We start from the raw sequence: 17852 nt of genomic DNA, 5'->3' as shown, positions 1-17852 counted from the left end.
GGGAGGGGGAGGGAGGGAGAGTGAAGGGGGAACAGGTGCAGATGTGGGGGGGGGGGGGGGTAGGAGGAGAATTTGTAACTGTAGGAGCCCTTTATGGGCGACTGTTTGCATACCTTGGGCATGCAAGCGAAGAATTGCACTGTGACCTGTCACATGTGACAATAAAGTCTTCATTCATTCACTTTGATCCTGAGGGAAGAGTAAGTTGCATAGTTTTCAAAAGGAAAAGCAAAACAAAACTGCATTGCGGGCAGTACGGTGGCACAGCGGTAGAGTTGCTGCCTTACTGCGCCAGAGACCCGGGTTCGATCCTTACTACAGCTGCTGTCTGTACAGAGTTTGAACGTCCTCCCTGTGACTGTGTGGGTTTTCTCCGAGTGCTCTGGTTTCCTCCCACACTCCAAAGATGTACATGCTTGTAGGTTAATTGGCTTCGGTAAAAATGTTGTCGCAAAGGTGTTGGATGGCGTTAGTGTATGGGGTGAACGCTGGTCGACACGGACTCGGTGGGCCAGAGGGCCTGTTTCTCTAAAGTCTAAAGTCGAAAGGTTCAAATGGAAATTTCAAAAAGGGGCCCTCAGACAACAGTGTTAATGATTGAAGGAGATAATAAAATGATTTTTTTTAAAGAAAAATATGAAAAGATATTTTTTAGTTGTTTAGCACATTATCTCCAACATTCATTTATGGTCTTGCATATGTGGCTGGATCTCATTTCCTGTCGGAGTCAGATTAAGGATTATTGTAACTAGATGTTGTATGGAATACATTTTCACCTTACAGATCAACAGATCAACAGATCAACAGAGCTTTATTTGTCATTCGGTACCAAGGTACCGAACAAAACTACACAGCAGTCACACACAAAAAAGAACACAAGACACATGACCCCAACACAAACGTCCATCACAGTGACTCCAAACACCCCCTCACTGTGATGGAGGCAACAAAACTTCCACTCTCTTCCCCACGCCCACGGACAGACAGCTCGTCCCCGACCGACCCGCACAGTCCCCGCAAGGGGAAGTCCCCGCGGCCGAGTCGCACCGGGCGCTGAGACGTCTCGGTCGGTCGGGTCATGGTCGGTATAGATATAAGGGGCTGTGTACAGACATACAGTTCGTAAAATTGTAGTAAAAATGTTGCTAATGTCGGAGATGTTTAGAGAATGAGGTAGGGGTAGGTGTTAAAGAAATGCCCCAACTCACTGTATAATCTTTTCATCGTAATATGAATAAAACTGAAGCAATAATAAACTTCACAGTCTGCAGACTGTTTGATTAATCAGACATCTTGACTTCCTAATGAGGATGTTGCTGCAATCCAAGCCTCCTGTTTTATTTTCTCTGGGGAAATCCCTATGAAGTATTTTTAAAAAGCGGGTCATGATAACTGATTCTAATCGCCAAATAATCATGAAGGAACCAAAGGGCATGTCAACACCAAGTGTTCTTGAATTGCTGAAATCCTTCCCACAATCATTGGACTTAACATCAGCGGTAGAGTTGCTGCCTTACAGCGCCAGAGACCCAGGTTTAATCCTATAGGTACTGCCTGTGTAGAGTTTACACATTCTCCGCGTGACCGTGTGGGTTTTCCCGTGGTGCTCTGGTTTTATTCCACACTCCAAAGATGTTGGGGGAGTCCAGAACCAGGGGTCACAGCTTAAGGATAAGGGGGAAGTCTTTTAGGACCGAGATGAGAAAACATTTCTTCACACAGAGAGTGGTGAGTCTGTGGAATTCTCTGCCACAGAAGATAGTTGAGGCCAGTTCATTGGCTATATTTAAGAGGGAGTTAGATGTGGCCCTTTTTGCTAAAGGGATCAGGGGGTATGGAGAGAAGGCAGGTACAGGCTACTGAGCTGAATGATCAGCCATGATCATATTGAATGGCGGTGCAGGCTCGAAGGGCCGAATGGCCTACTCCTGCACCTATTTTCTATGTTTCTATGTTTCTATGCACAGGTTTATAGGTTAATCGGCTTCGGTGAAGATTGTAAATTGTCCCTAGTGTGGAGGATAGTGCTAGTGTACGGGGATTTCTGGTTGGCGCGAACTCGGTGGGCTGAAGGGCCTGTTTCCGCGCTGTAGCTCTAAAACTAAAACAAAAATTAAAATCCAACATAATTTAAGTGACCTGTGGTGTTCAGAGTGGTGATTTTGGCAGCCAGATATTCCCCTTGCTTTTTATATATGAACACATGTGAATGTTCATAGCCTCTGACTGGAAAGATAGGTTGTTTTCGGTGGGTGTTCAGCGGGAATAGGAGAAGTCCAGAAAAATCTACCCTTATGGAAATTCCCCCAAAGAAGTAAAAGGAAATTTGATAATTGTATAATTTAATTATGGGTTTGAAGGCTCATTCTTCAAAGCTGCATTATTGCTCTGAAGAGTATGGAAGATTCTATGGCACATTTTCAAATAGAGTCAAACAGCATGGGATAAGGCCGTTCGACCCAACTCATCAATGCTGACCAAGATGCGCCATCCAAGCTTGTTCCGTTTTCCCACATTTAGTCCATATCCCTTTAAACCTTTCCTATCCATGTACCTGTCCAAGTGCCTTTTAAATGTTATTATTGTACCTGCCTCAACTAGCTCCTCTGGCAGCTCGTTCCATATCCCACCACTCTCTGAGTGGAAAAGTTGCCCATCATGTTACTATTAAATCTTTCCCCTCTCACCTTTCCCCTCACACCTTATATCCTCTGGTTGTTGTTTCCTCGACCTTAGGTAAAAGACTCTGTGCATTCACCCTATCAATTCCCCTTTTGATTTTATACACATCTATAAGATCACCCCTTAGCCTCCAGAGATCCAAGTCGGAGCTTGTCTAATCTCTCCCTATAGCCCAGGCCCTTGAATCCTGGCAACATCTTCATAAATCTTCTCTGCACTTGTTCATGCTTAGTGAGAACCTTAATTTCCAAATCATTTTGTATTGGCAGACCATTGATGGCTCAATGGACATGTATAAATGCAAGTAGATGTCCATCAGCCACCATTCGGCCCATCCTCCGCCATTCAATCGTGGCTAATCTATCTCTCCCTCCTAACCCCATTCTCCTCCTTTCCCCCCCATAACCTCTGACACCCGTTATAATTAAGTTTTGTTCAAGATTCCAACATTTGCGGTCTCTTGTGTCTCTATTCATGTTCTCTCTTGTCCAAATTATACATCATGTTTAAGCAAATATTAAGTTTATTGGACATTTACAATATATTTAGGAAGGAACTGCAGTTGCTGGTTTACCCCGAAGAAAGCCACAAAATGCTGGAGTAACTCGGCAGCATCTCTGGAGAAAAGGAATGGTCTGCAGAAGGGTCTCGACCCAAAACGACACCTATCCCTTTTCTCCAGAGATGCTGCCTGACCCTCTGAGTTACTCCAGCTTTTTGTGTCCACCTTCCATTTGCAATATTGTCTTGTGCTTCCCAAAGACAATTTCATTATTTAAAAAAAAGTATTCTAGCTAAATCCCTGGGAGAGAACAGCGTTTTACCATGAAAATTATAAGAGACAGAAGCTCTCTTGCTTATTAGTCAGAATCTCCAATAAAGCCCTGTTTTTGTTTTGGTGAGCCTCGTGGGGAATCTCCTGGGAATATTCATTATATAAAAATCTCCCCAGGGCAATTTCTCACTTCTTTGTTAGTGTTCTTAACATTTAGACAGATGGCAATCATTACATCTAGAGCAGAATTTTAAAATAGCCATTCAAGGCATTTATCCTGAAAGAATGTCTCGTAATCAGGTATGTTCTGTTTCCAAAACAAAATACTGTAAAGCTTTAAAAATCAGTTACAATTGTGCTACCTTTCTCTTATTTCTATCTTGTTAGTCATCTGTGGACCTTTTGTTATGCCACTTTGAAGATGCCATTGTTAAAGCAGTATCTTTTTAAAGTGGCTGCATTAATATTAAAATAATTTAAATATTTTAATGTGTTTAGTTTTAATGAGCTGCGCTTACAAATCAATATGAATATCATTTCTAAGTATGCTTTGGGGAAGAACACCACAGATAATTATGGGTGGTGCAGTGGCAGAGTTGCTGCCCTACAGTGCTAGCCTGACTAAAGGTGCTGTCTGCGCGGAGTTTGTACGCTCTCCCTGTGACCACATGGGGTTTCTCCGGGTGCTCCCGTTTCCACCCACACTCCAAAGATATATAAGTAAGTAGGGAAATTGGCTTGGTATAAATGTAAAATTGTCCCTAGAGTGTGTAGTATAATCTTAGTGTTTGGGGATCGCTGGTCGGCGCGGACTTCAGTGGGCCAAAGGGCCTATTTCCGCGCTGTATCCCTAAAACTGAAACTAAGGCTGAGCCATCTTATTTGTAGTAAAGTCCCCACCTTTCGCCAATTTTACACTGCTCATTGCGACATGTAGTTGTTTGATTGCTTTTGTAGTTTCAAGGCATGACCTCTTCCATTCAGTTTCATATCTCTTCTCTCACACCAAAGATCAGCTCAAGTGAGAATTCTGCATTTATAACACTGAATTAAATATAATGCACTAAGGTATATAGAACCTGAGGTTACGTGACATCAACATTAGGACACGTTTTAAAGTTGGACAATGACCTTACCAGAACTAAAATGTGGTTAAATTCAACAAAATGTTCAGTGGCTTTTGTACTTGTCTTGGTTTTTCTTGTTCTTTCTTTTCTTTTTGTTTGGAAGTAGCCCATTCAATCATTTATCATACACATGTGGCCTCCGGTCTTGCGTGCAGTTCTGGAGCTTAACTGTTCTTTTTCAGGCAACTGCTCAAAGATTGAAACAGTGTACGGAGAGTTGAATTTAAAGTGCTGGGGTCACGAATGTGGCAAATTTGACTCGGATGTTGGGAGTGTTGTCGAGCAGAGGGATCTAGGAGTGCAAGGACATAGCTCCCTGAAAGTTGCTTAACAGGTAGAAAGGGTGGCCAAGGCGGCTTTTGCTAAATTGGCCGTCATCAGTCATGGCACTGAGATAGAAGTTGGGATGTTATGTTACAGTTGTCCAAGATGTTAGTGAGGCTGCCTTTTGAGTATTGTGTTCAGTTTTGGTCACCCTGGTACAGAAAGGATGTTGTTAACCTGGAAACAGTGCAGAGAAGATTTACAAGGATGTTGCCAGGACTCGAGAGCCGGAGATATAGGGAGAAATTAGGCAGGCTAGGACATTATTCAGGTGGCTGAGGAGTGATCTTATAGAGGTGTACAAAATAATGAGAGGAATGGATAGGATGAATGCCCAGAGTCTTTAACCCGGTGTATGGATACCAAGAACCAGAGGACATAGGTTTATGGTGATATAGGAAAGATTTAATAGGAACCCGAGGAGCAAATGTTTCACACAGGTGCATAGAACAAGCTGCCAGAGGAGGTAGTTGAAGCAGGTACTATAGCAGCATTTAAAAAACATTTGGACAGGTACATGGATAGGACAGGTTTAAAGGTTTATGGGCCAAGCGTGGGCAGATGGGACGAGTGGAAATGGGGCACCTTGGTCAGCGTGGGGAAGTTGGGCTGAATGGCCTGTTTCCGTGCTATATGACTCCATGCCTAAATATTTGTGTGCCGTGTTGCACCCAGAACTGGCCCTTTTCTTGAAATCAGCTTGTTTTAAGTTTGGAGTTAATTGTATCGATGTTTATCCAGATTATAATGGTTATGTGGTAGATGGGGCACGCTAGGTAGGTGTGTATTTGATGGGGGATCTTCTGTGCTGTGACTGACATCGGAAGATCTGAGAGGTTGCCCACAGTTACCAGGGGTGGGCGGGCAGAATTGCGTGAGAAGGAAGTAGAGCATTTGCACGCTCAACTCCAACAGCCTGTTTAAAAATGAAGCGAATGACAAACACAGATTTCCTGCAGATCACGTGGACACGGTGTCGATGTTGTTTTATTTATTCTTATTTTTCCCTCATATCGATTGGGGAATCAATAACCATGGGGAAGGGAGGGGACATTGGGGATTGGAGGAGATTCTGAGAATGATGATATGAGGATGTCTCTCTTAGAGTAATAGAGCCATTCAGCTGCGCCCTAGTGTACAGAAATGCGGGTATCCTGAACTTGGCAGCACTTACGTGGTGAAAGGCTGACAGATCTGTGCAGCTCTGGCATTAACCCCCAAAAATTGGGGCCATTGCTTTCAGCTTCATTTTCTTTCCACAACTGGCTTCTCTAAATCTCTGAATGCTTTCTTTTGTGGCAATGAATTGTGTTGCCAAGCTTCCACTTCTGCTTCTGCGACACCAAATGACATCGCAGGGTCATGTGACTCTGATCTCATACCTCATCTTTCCTATTCCATCCGTGATTACCACCAACAGTGAAGGAAATGTTGTAAATCCATTCCTCTTACAATACAATACAATACAATATATCTTTATTGTCATTGTACAGGGGTACAACGAGATTGGGAATGCGCCTCCCATACGATGCAATAATTTAATTAGTTTAAACAACAGCAACCCAACGAAACAAATTGTAACAGTTTTAAGACAGAATAAAGTGCAAGTAGATCTGTGCCGGATCACTGTGCGATGTGACCATCCGGCTCAGCAGGACCGATTCATAGCAGCTATGGCCCTGGGGATGAAGCTGTTCCTGAGTCTGGAGGTGTGGGCGTAGAAGGCCTTGTATCGTCTGCCCGATGGAAGGAGTTCGGAACAGACTGTTGCAGGGGTGTGAAGAGTCTTTGTGGATACTGGTGGCTTTTCTGAGGCATCGTGTGTTGTAGATGCCCTCCAAGTCTGGTAGCTATGTTCCGATGGTCCTCTGAACTCTATGGACTACCCGCTTTCCTTTCTGCCTCCGTGCAGCTGAGGTACCACACAGGGATGCTATGCGTTAGGATGCTCTCTATGGTGCAGCGGTAGAATGTCGTCAGCAGCTGTTGGGGTAGACCAGACTTTTTCAGTGTTCTTAGGTAGAACAGTCGTTGCTGTGCCTTCTTGACCAGCGCAGCAGTGTTATTGGACCATATGTTGTTCTGAAGCAAAGTCGTTGGCCTGAAAGATTCATTCTTTTCCTCTCCTGATCGTTTTTTCACCTGCTGTACATTTTGAGCCTGTATTGTTTTCCTTTTATATCATATCATATATCATATATATACAGCCGGAAACAGGCCTTTTCGGCCCTCCAAGTCCGTGCCGCCCAGCGATCCCCGTACATTAACACTATCCTACACCCACTAGGGACAATTTTTACATTTACCCAGCCAATTAACCTACATACCTGTACGTCTTTGGAGTGTGGGAGGAAACCGAAGATCTCGGAGAAAACCCACGCAGGTCACGGGGAGAACGTACAAACTCCTTACAGTGCAGCACCCGTAGTCAGGATCGAACCTGAGTCTCCGGCGCTGTATTCGCTGTAAAGCAGCAACTCTACCGCTGCGCTACCGTGCCGCCCTATTTGGATTCTCAATGTCTTTATTGTTTTGCTGATGTCTTTATAAAGCATGAAATCAGTGCTTTGTGGTTGGTATCATCATTTCTTGATAGGTACGGGTGTCAGGTGTTATGGGGTGAAGGCAGGAGAGAGGGATTGAGAGGGAAAGTCAGATCAGTCATGATGAATGGTTGAGTAGACTTGATGGGCCAAGATAGGGGGGCACGGTGGCGTAGCAGTAGAGTTGCTGCCTTACAGCGCCAGGGAGTTTGTACATTCTCCTTGTGACCACATGGGTTTTCTCCAGGTCCTCCGGTTTACTCCCGCACTCCAAAGACGTACAAGTTTGTAGGCTAATTGGCTTGGTAAAATTGTGAATTGTCCCGAGTGTGTGTAGGATAGTGCTAGTGCACAGGGATCGCTGGTCGGCGCGGAAACAATAGCACATTGAATATTGGGTGCTGAGCATCATCGCACGTTCTCTGAAGAGCTTGGCTTCATTCTAATGTGCGTTTCTTTTGTGCGCTGCTGTGGACCACAACCACATAGAAGGAAAATTATTTAGGTTACCTTGCATACCTTGTGCATTGCAATCTGCAAGCTACAGGAAGGCTATGTTGATGTTTTTTTTTACCTATTAGACCGACATCTCTGGGAAGCATACATTAGTTGAAAGCCAGAAGACTAAATCTTGAAAAGAAGGCAGAAGAATAGGACTGAGAAGAAATGGGGAAAAATAGATCTGCTGTGATTGAATGGCGGAGTAGACTTGATGGGCAGAATGGCCTAATTCTGCTCCTATGTCATAGTCAAAAAATCATAGTGTCGTATAGCGTGGTAACAGGCCCTTCGGCCCACTTTGCCCATGCCAACCAACATGCCGCATCAACACTACTGCCTGCATTTGGCCCATATCCCTCTATGCCTACCCTATCCATGTACCTGTCCAAATGTTTCTTACACATTGTGATAGTACCTGCCTCAACGACCTCCTCTGGCAGCTCGTTCCATATACCTACCAACTTAAAACCTAAAAATAGGTAACCGCTTGGGTTTCTATTAAATCTTTGCACCCTCATCTCAAACCTGTCATCTGGTTCTTGATTCTCCTACTCTGGGTAAATACAGTGCATTTACCTCATGTATTCCTCTAATGATCTGAAAACACCGCTACAAGATCACCCCTCATTCTTCGGCGCTCCAATGTATAAATTCCTGGTCTGCTCAACCTCTCCCTACACAGTAACTCAGGCCCTCGAGTCCTGACAACATCCTTGCGAATCTTCTCTGCACCCTTTCCACCTTAACAACATTTTTCCTGTAACAGGGTGACCAAATACCTTATGGTCTTGTGTAGGAAGGAACTGCAGATGCTGGTTTACGCCGAAGATAGACACAAAGTGCTGGAGTAATTCAGCGGGACAGGCAGCATTTCTGGAGAGAAGGAATGGGTGATGTTTTGGGTCCCGCTGAATTACTTCAGCATTTTGTGTCTCTCCGTCTTATGCTCTTATCTGACATTAAATGCAAATAGGATAAAATATTCCTGGACATACAAGTGACGAAACTATGCATCTTCTTAATTTAAATTTAACAACAATTACCTGTTGAAGTGTTCTAAAATAATTGTTAATTTTGGAATAGTATTTTATAAATTCTGCATAAAACCACACACACCGCATCCTGTCTCTCTTTCAGTTCTCTGTCTGCTGTTCGTGCTCTGACTGGTGGTTAAAGGTATACTTCTACATTTGGACTTGAGTGAGCTCCATTTACTTGCTCACTTATCTTTGACAACTATTTTTCACGATGCAGTTTCAAGTCAACAAGTAAAGTTGTTGAAGAATTTAATTTACTGTACATGGTCTCGTGCATGAAAAACCTCAAGACGCGTGTATATCGTTAACTTGAAACAAAAAAAGAGATTTTGGGATGTTTTCTTTGCAAGGCCTAACCTTTTCAGCAGAGGCAGAACATAGGATATAGAAATATACAGCACAAGAACAGGCTATTTGGCCGACAATATCTGTGTCAAACACGTTGCCACGACCATCTCTTACCTCGTAAAGGTCCTAGAATCATACTGCATGAAACAGATTCTTCGGCCCAACGTGTTCACAGCAATCAACATGTTCCATCTACACCTGTCCATCTACACCATGTTTGGCCCATATCTTTATAAACCTATCCTATCCATGTACCTATCCAAATGTCTTTTAAATGTTGTGATGGCTCCTGCCTCAACTATCTCCTCTGGCAGGTCGTTCCTTATACCTACCACCGTTTGTGTAAAACAATATTGCCCCTCGGTTTCCAAATAAATCTTTCTCACCTCACCTTAAATGTATGTCCTCTGGTTCTTGATTCCTCTATTCTGGGTAACAGACTCTGTGCATTTACCCTATCTATTCCTCTCCTGATCTTTCTCGCTTATACTCTTATATACTGGCAAATAACCCATATCCCTCCCCCCCCATTCCCTGTATATACTGTACAGACGCCTATCCAAAAGTCTATTAAAAGCCACTTTCGTATCTGCCTCAACCACCTCAGCCCCCCACAGCTTGTTCCAGGCATTGTCCACCATCTGTGCCAAACAAAACTTGCCTCCCACATCTCTTGTAAACTTTGCCCCTCTCACCTTAAAGCTATGCCCTCTAGTATTTGATTTTGCCATCCTGGGAAAAAGGTTCTGACTGTCTACCCTATCTATACCTCTCAAAACTTTATGAACCGCTATCAAGTCTCCCTGCAACATCCGGCGAACCAGACAAAAACAATCCAAGTCCGTCCAACCTCTCCCTGTGGTTAATACCCCCTCATCCGGGCATCATGCTGGCAACCTCCCATGCATGCTTTCCAAAGCCTCCGCATCCTTCCTGCTATGGGACGACCAGAACTGCACGCAAAGCTCCAAATGCGGATTAACCAAAGTCCTATAAAGCTGCACCAGGACTTCCCGAATCTTATACTCAATGCCCAGACCTATGAAAGCAAGCCTAACGTAAGCCTTTTTTTAACCACTCTATCTACTTCTGTTGCCACTTCCAGGGTGTTATGGACTTGGACCCCAAGATCCGTTTGTATATCAATGCTGTTAAGGGTCATTCTATTCAATTGTACATTTTCCCCTGATATTTGACCACCCAAAGTGCAACACTTCACACTTGCTTGGATTAAACTCCATCTGCCATTTCTCCGCCCATTTCTCTAGCTGATCTCTATCCCGCTGTATGCCTTGACAGCCTTCCTCACAGTTCATGACCCCAGCAATCTTGGTGTCTTCTGCAAACTTACTAATCAACCTGTCTACCTTTACCTCCAAGTCATTTATATACAATCACAATCAGCAGAGTTCCCAGCACAGCTCCCGACAGAACTTCACTGGTTCCGGACCTCCAGCCTGATATTGCCCTTCCACCACAACCTTCTGTCATCTATTAGCGAGCCAGTTCCAAATCCATACGACCAAGGTCACTGTGGTAGGCCATGGGTTTTGTCACAGGTCTGAGGCATTGATCTTCAAATCCCATTTCCCTCAATTGACCACAGGCTCCACTGGTGCATTGAAAGTGGTGGTGAATTTCATCGTTATTGCTTGACTTCTTCGAGATATAACTGCAGAGATATGGGATGTGATCCATGTTTCTCAGGGTTATGCTTTGAGTCTTTATTATCAGATGGCAGTGTGGTGCAGTGGAGGAAGATTGGAGAGGTCCTTTAACTTGTGGGTGTTGAATATAAGGCCATCCTCTTACATGCTTTAATAAAAGTCAACCATGACTTGGATGGAAGAAAACCATTCAAGATTTCAAGATCAATTTATTGTCACATGTACCAATTAAGGTACAGTGTCATTTGCATTACCATACAGCCATACTAAGTGAAAAGCATCAAGACACACAGCCACATAAAGTAAAATTTAACATAAACATCCACCACAGCGGATTCCACATTCCTCACTGTGATGGAAGGTAATAAAGTTCAGCCAATGTTACCACTCACGTTGTGTTTAGAAGACATAAACCTTTGAAATATTTGTGCAAGATCTGTTTGTTGTTGCGGAGGATGGATATGTTTGAATTGCTGAACTAGGAGTGTTTGACATCTTCCTTCCATGTATCTGTCCAATGTGGTTGTGAGGTTGAGTTTCAAACTTAACAACTGACCCATTTCTTGTTTCCTGTCTCATCACTTTCAAACATCATTCGATTCCAACTACATGTTTCCCACACATGATCTTTACTGCCAGGAAGCACTGGGGCAGTTGGTATTTGGGAATAAACGCCCTTTAAAGATTCCCCTCCAAGCTGCACACCGCAATGAACTAGAAAAATATCGTTGTTCCTCCATTTCTGGGGCTAAGCCTTGTATCACCTTCCTTGTCATCACGAGGAGTGTGGCAATTCATGAAGGTAGCTCTTCACCACCTTCTCAAGGCAATTAGGGATGGGTAATCAATGCTCTCCTTAGTTGTGATGCTCTCATGTTGAAAAGTGGTTAAAAAACATTTTTTTGTTCTCTCTCCCTTTCCCTTTCATCCCTCGCGCACTAAAGGCAATTGGTAAGAGAACTACCCATCACTTAAACTTTACAAACTGTTGGCAAGGAGTAAACCTAGTTTAAGTTTAATAATTCTTCTTCCGTTGTTACATAGATTCCTACTGATTGTACCTAATGAATAGTAATGGCCAGTGTTGGATTAATGCAATAAACATTTGATTTGGCTCATTTGAAGGAACTTTGCAAACCAAACCATCCCAGAAGAAAAATACCCACAGCTTCCACTTTCATTTGCTTTTAGTATTCTACTGATTGTTTTGAAATATTTGCTCTAAATGTAGAAATTGATCTGGATTACATCTGTGTTAATCCAGGGGATGTCAGTGTTAATGACAACGCCATCAATATTTGCTCATCCCAAATTTTTCTTGAGAAGTTGGTGACCTGCCCAGCCCAACCACAGACGTGGTCCCTGTTAAAGAAGTTCTTTCAGGGCTGTTAGGTTGGTGGCTTCAGGGATTGTGGAACAGCAATAATAATAATAATAATAATACATTTTATTTATATAGCGCTTTTCATATACTCAAAGATGCTTTACAGAGATTTTGAGAACATAGGGAAATGAATAAATAGATAAATAAGTAAATAAATAAATGAACAGAGAAAGGAGACAGAAGGTGAGGTGACCTTCAGTGGTTGAAGGCAGTACTGAACAGGTGAGACTTCAGCGATGTTTTGAATGTGGTGAGTGTGGGGGAGTCTCTAACGGTTTGGGGTAGTGAGTTCCATAGGGTGGGAGCAGCGATGGAGAAAGCCCTGTCCCCCCAGGATCTGAGTTTAGTCCGGATGTGGGGGGATAGGAGATTGGCAGCGGCAGAGCAGAGGGTGCAGGTGGGAGTGTGCCTGAGGAGGAGGTCGGTCAGGTAGGATGGGGCCAGGTTATGGAGGGCTTTGTAGGTTATGAGGAGGATTTTGTACTGGATTCTCTGGGGGATGGGAAGCCAGTGGAGTTTATAAAGGACGGGGGTGATATGGTCACGGATCGAGGTGTGTGTGAGTAGACGGGCAGCGGAGTTTTGAATGTATTGAAGTTTATTGATGATTTTTGAGGGTGCGCAATGATGAGGGGTCACCATTTTCAAGACTAGGGTAGTCTGTAACATGGAGTGCAACTTGCAGATCTTGTTCCAGTTCATCTGAGTGCTGGTGGTCGCTGGTTGAAGAAGTGTTTGACAAATATGTGTATGGTATCCTGGAGCTATGGTGTGTCCGTGATAGAAGCAGTAAACATTTTAGCTGGTGGATGGAGTAGCTGTTATGTGGAATGCAATTTTCTATCTCCTGCCATCACCTTCTTGAGAGTTGAGGCTTCAATCACCTGATCAAATGGAGGGGAATCCATCTTACTCTACTTGAAAGATGCGAAAAACACTTTGGAGAAACTGGAGATGAACCACCTAATCACAGAATAGTCAACCTCCTACCTGCTGGCCTGGTCTGTGAATGGCCCAGTTGATTTTCTGGTCAAATGCCATCTCCAGGGTGTGGGGGAGTTATTCAACAGCAATGCATTTGAATGTCAAGATATGGTCGGTGGATTCTCTATTTTGGGAAATGGTCATTTAGAGCAGTGTGATATCCGTGAGGCTGAATGAATAAAAGTTCTCTTTACTGATATTTAATATTTGAAGACCCAAAAGTATTGCCCAATCTCTTTCTTTCTTACTGTCACCATGGCAATACAACATTGTAATTACAGATGCCCTGCGTGCTGTACTCCAAAAACACAAGATATATCCTCATTAATACAATACAGAATTTAGTTTGGCCTGAATATACAGTCCTACAAAACCATATAAAACATTTCTCATGCAAGACTCCTATAAAGCTGGTGTTTGTTACAGTGTTCAGCTTTACGTGATGTGTTACATGCAAACGAACACTAGAAAAAATGTTCAATATGAACAGTTTTGTCTATGTGACCAATGGACACATGGTGTTATGTTGGTTTGCTTATAGTTTTATTTCTTCTGGATGCCAATTTCTTCTATTAATGAACATAAACAAGTGTGTGCTCATTGGAGACTTATTCAGATTTTACATTGACAGATTTTCTTTTAAGAATGAGTATAAAATTAGTTACAAACATGGTAATTTGAGTATCCTTGATCACATACAATATTCCTCAAAAGAAAATCTTATCCCCATTGAAATGTTGTCCAGCTAACGCCATGTCCTGTTTAAATTCATAACACATAACCTCTTAAAATTTTTTATCTGTAGTTATTGAAGGTCATTTTACAAAATTAAAGATTTAAGGTGCAGCAAAATTTCACATTTCAAGCAGCAGATGGATAATAAATTGATTTATCTTTCAACAGCAGTTAAATCTATAAAATGTGTGAAAGCACGTGAAACTATAAAAGAAGGCAGGTTGCAAAATGATGTTGTTTTTATAGGAAAATGTTGCAAAGTATCTTTTCATCCCTAATTGTCAGACGCTTTTGAAAAAAATTCTATTCTTACAAAAATGTCAGTTTATTTGATCCTCAGGCAGAATGTTATAAAACAGAGCACTAACTACAAGTACTTGGTCGAATAGATATAATATTCCAAAGATGATGTGTTTATAGATGCACAGTGTAGTTGATAGTCAGTCAGCCAATGCTTTTGATTCCACAGGAAGCATAGCTGGCAGCATCTTTCTTTTGTTCGATCTAATAGTCTACTGATCACTGGAGCATGCTAAGTAGGCACAAAGCTTGGCAAGTTAGATCCCTGTTTCGGTTTTGTACAATGAGTTAAGGGCAAATGCAGCCTGAGGAAGATTTGCAATTCAGTTATCATCTACGCCATAAAGCCTTAATGGAAAATAATATCCAGATTGAGCACTAAGCTGATATCAAGTTGTTCTTGTAACAGTAGAATCAAGGAACTGCAGATGCTGGTTTACACAGTGAGAAGGGACTGGAGGAGACTCACTGTGATGGATGTTTCTTTTGTTTGGTGTTAGTGTATGACTGTATGTGTTATTGCATTTTTATTGATTAATCTTATTGGTCTTAGTGTTTCAACTGCGGGTAATGTTTCATTTCACTACACATTTATGTGTATGTGACAAATAAACGACTATTGACTATTGACTATTGACAAAGTAAAGACACCGAATGCTGGAGTAACTCAGCAGGTTAGGCAGCAACCCTGGAGAACATGCATAGGGTGACTTCTCAGGACGGACTGAAGGGTCCCTACCCATACAAATCTCAAGGAGATCTCCAGCAGCTTCAGCACATCACTTATCCATTCCTTCTCTCCCGAGATGCTGCCTGCCCTGCTGAGTTACTCCAGCATTTTGTGAACTTATCCATGTTCTCCAGGTATGCTGCTTGACCCGCTGAGTTACTCCAGGATTTTGTGTCCTTCCTTGTTCATTCTTGCTATTGAGGGCGTGCAGCTTAGGTTTACTAGGTTAATTCCCGGAATGGCGGGACTTTCATATGTTGAAAGACTGGAGCGACTAGGCTTGTATACACTGGAATTTAGAAGGATGAGAGGAGATCTTATCAAAACGTATAAGATTATTAAGGGGTTGGACACATTAGAGGCAGGAAACATGTTCCCAATGTTAGGGGAGTCCAGAACAAGGGGCCACAGTTTAAGAATAAGGGGTAGGCCATTTAGAACTGAGATGAGGAAAAACTTTTTCAGTCAGAGAGTTGTGAATCTGTGGAATTCTCTGCCTCAGAAGGCAGTGGAGGCCAATTCTCCGAATGCATTCAAGAGATAGCTGGATAGAGCTCTTAAGGATAGTGGAGTCAGGGGGTATGGGGAGAAGGCAGGAATGGGGTACTGATTGAGAATAATCAGCCATGATCACATTGAATGGCGGTGCTGGCTCGAAGGGCCGAATGGCCTCCTCCTGCACCTATTGTCTATTGTCTATTGTCTATTTAACCGACTGTCAATGTTGCCAAACATCCAAGAAAAATCCCTCATTCATTTCTGTGAATAACCTGGCAAAGGCAAAAAATAATTCTTGCTATGATCTTTGAACGTAGGGTAGAACAGTGGTGTAGCTGATAGACCTGATGCCTCACAGCGCCACAGGCCCATTCTCAATCCCAACCTTGCGTGGAGTTTGTGTGGAGTTTGTAACATTCTTGCATGGGTTTCTTCCGGGTGATCTGGTTTCCCCCCACATTCCAAAGACATGCCAGTGTGGAAGTCTCTGTAAAACTACTGTGTCAGGAGTGGATGAGAAAGCGAGTTAACATAGAACTAGTTTCGACGAGTGATCGATAGTCAGTGTGGACTCGGTGGGCTGAAGGATCTGTTTCTATGCTGCATCTTACAGTCATCCTGTCGAACTGTTTTATGAAACAAAGGTCTTTGTTGATAGTTAAGAAGCAGGAAGTGGAAATTATGTCCAGGTCTGAAGTACATGGCATGTAAGTATGTAATCAAGTCATGTGTGTGCATGTCTGTGTGTGTGTGTGTGTGTGGTAATGACATCATAATCTGTATGATGTAAGCACACATAGTGATGTGCAATAAAGTATACCCACACGTTCTGAAGCTGCTGCCATCTCCTTAAGATTTTTTATGGGTAAAACAATAGAAAGATAGCAGTAATTCAAGGAGAAAGCCCTCTACTGTTCTCCCAAGTAGATTAATGAATGGCCAATAAATCCTGGCCTTACTAGTGAAGTTCGTGTCCTGAAAACTGAATAGTTTATAAAAATGACCTCCAAATACACCTCTGTTTCCAAATGGCATGATAAAATTGTACTGAGGGAAGATCTTTGTATCAGGTAACATGATCTCAGCATGGGATGGTCAGAGATGGCAGCTCATTTGATGAAACCTTCAAGTTTAAGTTCAGTCATTGCTGGCTATACAAATTGGTAGACGCCTATCTGAAGATGTTATTGCATGTATTGATGTGGTGCTGATGCCAATTATCAGTACCTTAGCAGCGTAGAATTTTGGGAGTATTCATTCAAATACAAGCAATGTAGTCTTTTGAAACGTTGTGTTCAATTTTGGAAGTGAGAAGAGCTAAAGTCTGTGAGCTGGTGTTGATAATTTGTGGGATGGTATCCATAAAGTGGGATAATAAGTACACTTAAAATGCACTTGAGTTAATGTGAAACAAAAATGAGAGATTGTTATTAGAGAGGTGCATTCAGATTCAATGCACTAACAGATGTTCACACATTTTTGAGTCTTGTGCGCGTTTTCAGCGTTTAAATGCAGATGGATTAACACTTTTTATATCTTTCTTTCTCGAAGCAAGAAAAGCCTAAAATCGTTGAACCGCTGGACTATGAGGCAGTGATTGAAGAACTTGAGGGCCAAATTCAAGATCACCCTCTCAAAGACATTTTGCTCTTTCCAGATGACGATTTCTCTGTAAGTTGAGGTTTTACACTTGAAAAGATTTTGTTCAAGCCTAGCTTTCTAGTCACTGTAAATACGTGGGTTTTTTAAACTTTAGGTTTTGTGGTAAAAGCAATGTAAAACAGTATTCATTTCCTGTAAAAATTAATTCTTTGTAGTATTAATGCAAGGTTCTTGACTTTCTATCAATAATGCTTTTTTTACTTTTAGAACATCATATATTGTCTTTAGCCATATTCTTACTAATAATGCATTGACCCATAGAGTTTTTTGTCTTTTCTGAACAACAATAGCAACTTATAAGGACCACAAACGTTTCCAATATGATGCTTAGATATTGATGGGCTGAAGTGAATGTACATTCTGAGTACTCTACTCTTAAACAAAGACTGTCCTATGCATATGAAGCTGTATTACTGCAGATGTGCAATAAAGCTCCGAAACACTAGCTAACTGCCACATTAAACAAACAACTTTACGTATTTTTTAACGTGGCCATTGTAGATGCAGTAGCTGCATTGTTATCTCTCCCGAGACAGGCACAGAGTGCTGGAGTAA

At 42.4% G+C, this 17852-nt stretch overlaps 1 protein-coding gene across 6 annotated transcripts in view; it reads left to right on the top strand.

The window, feature by feature from the left end:
• Nucleotides 1-17852, top strand: part of dock10 (dedicator of cytokinesis 10) — a 237631-nt gene that overhangs the window by 86035 nt on the left and 133744 nt on the right. For all 6 annotated transcript variants that reach the window (XM_078410849.1, XM_078410845.1, XM_078410848.1 and 3 more), the window contains exon 2: nt 17187-17306. In XM_078410849.1, coding sequence (XP_078266975.1) covers nt 17187-17306 — 120 coding nt within the window. The remainder of the gene's footprint in view (nt 1-17186; nt 17307-17852) is intronic.

The sequence above is a fragment of the Rhinoraja longicauda genome, chromosome 13 (assembly GCF_053455715.1).
Source record: "Rhinoraja longicauda isolate Sanriku21f chromosome 13, sRhiLon1.1, whole genome shotgun sequence".
Classification (NCBI taxonomy): Eukaryota; Metazoa; Chordata; class Chondrichthyes; order Rajiformes; family Arhynchobatidae; genus Rhinoraja; species Rhinoraja longicauda.
This window is presented reverse-complemented; position numbering and strand designations above follow the sequence as displayed.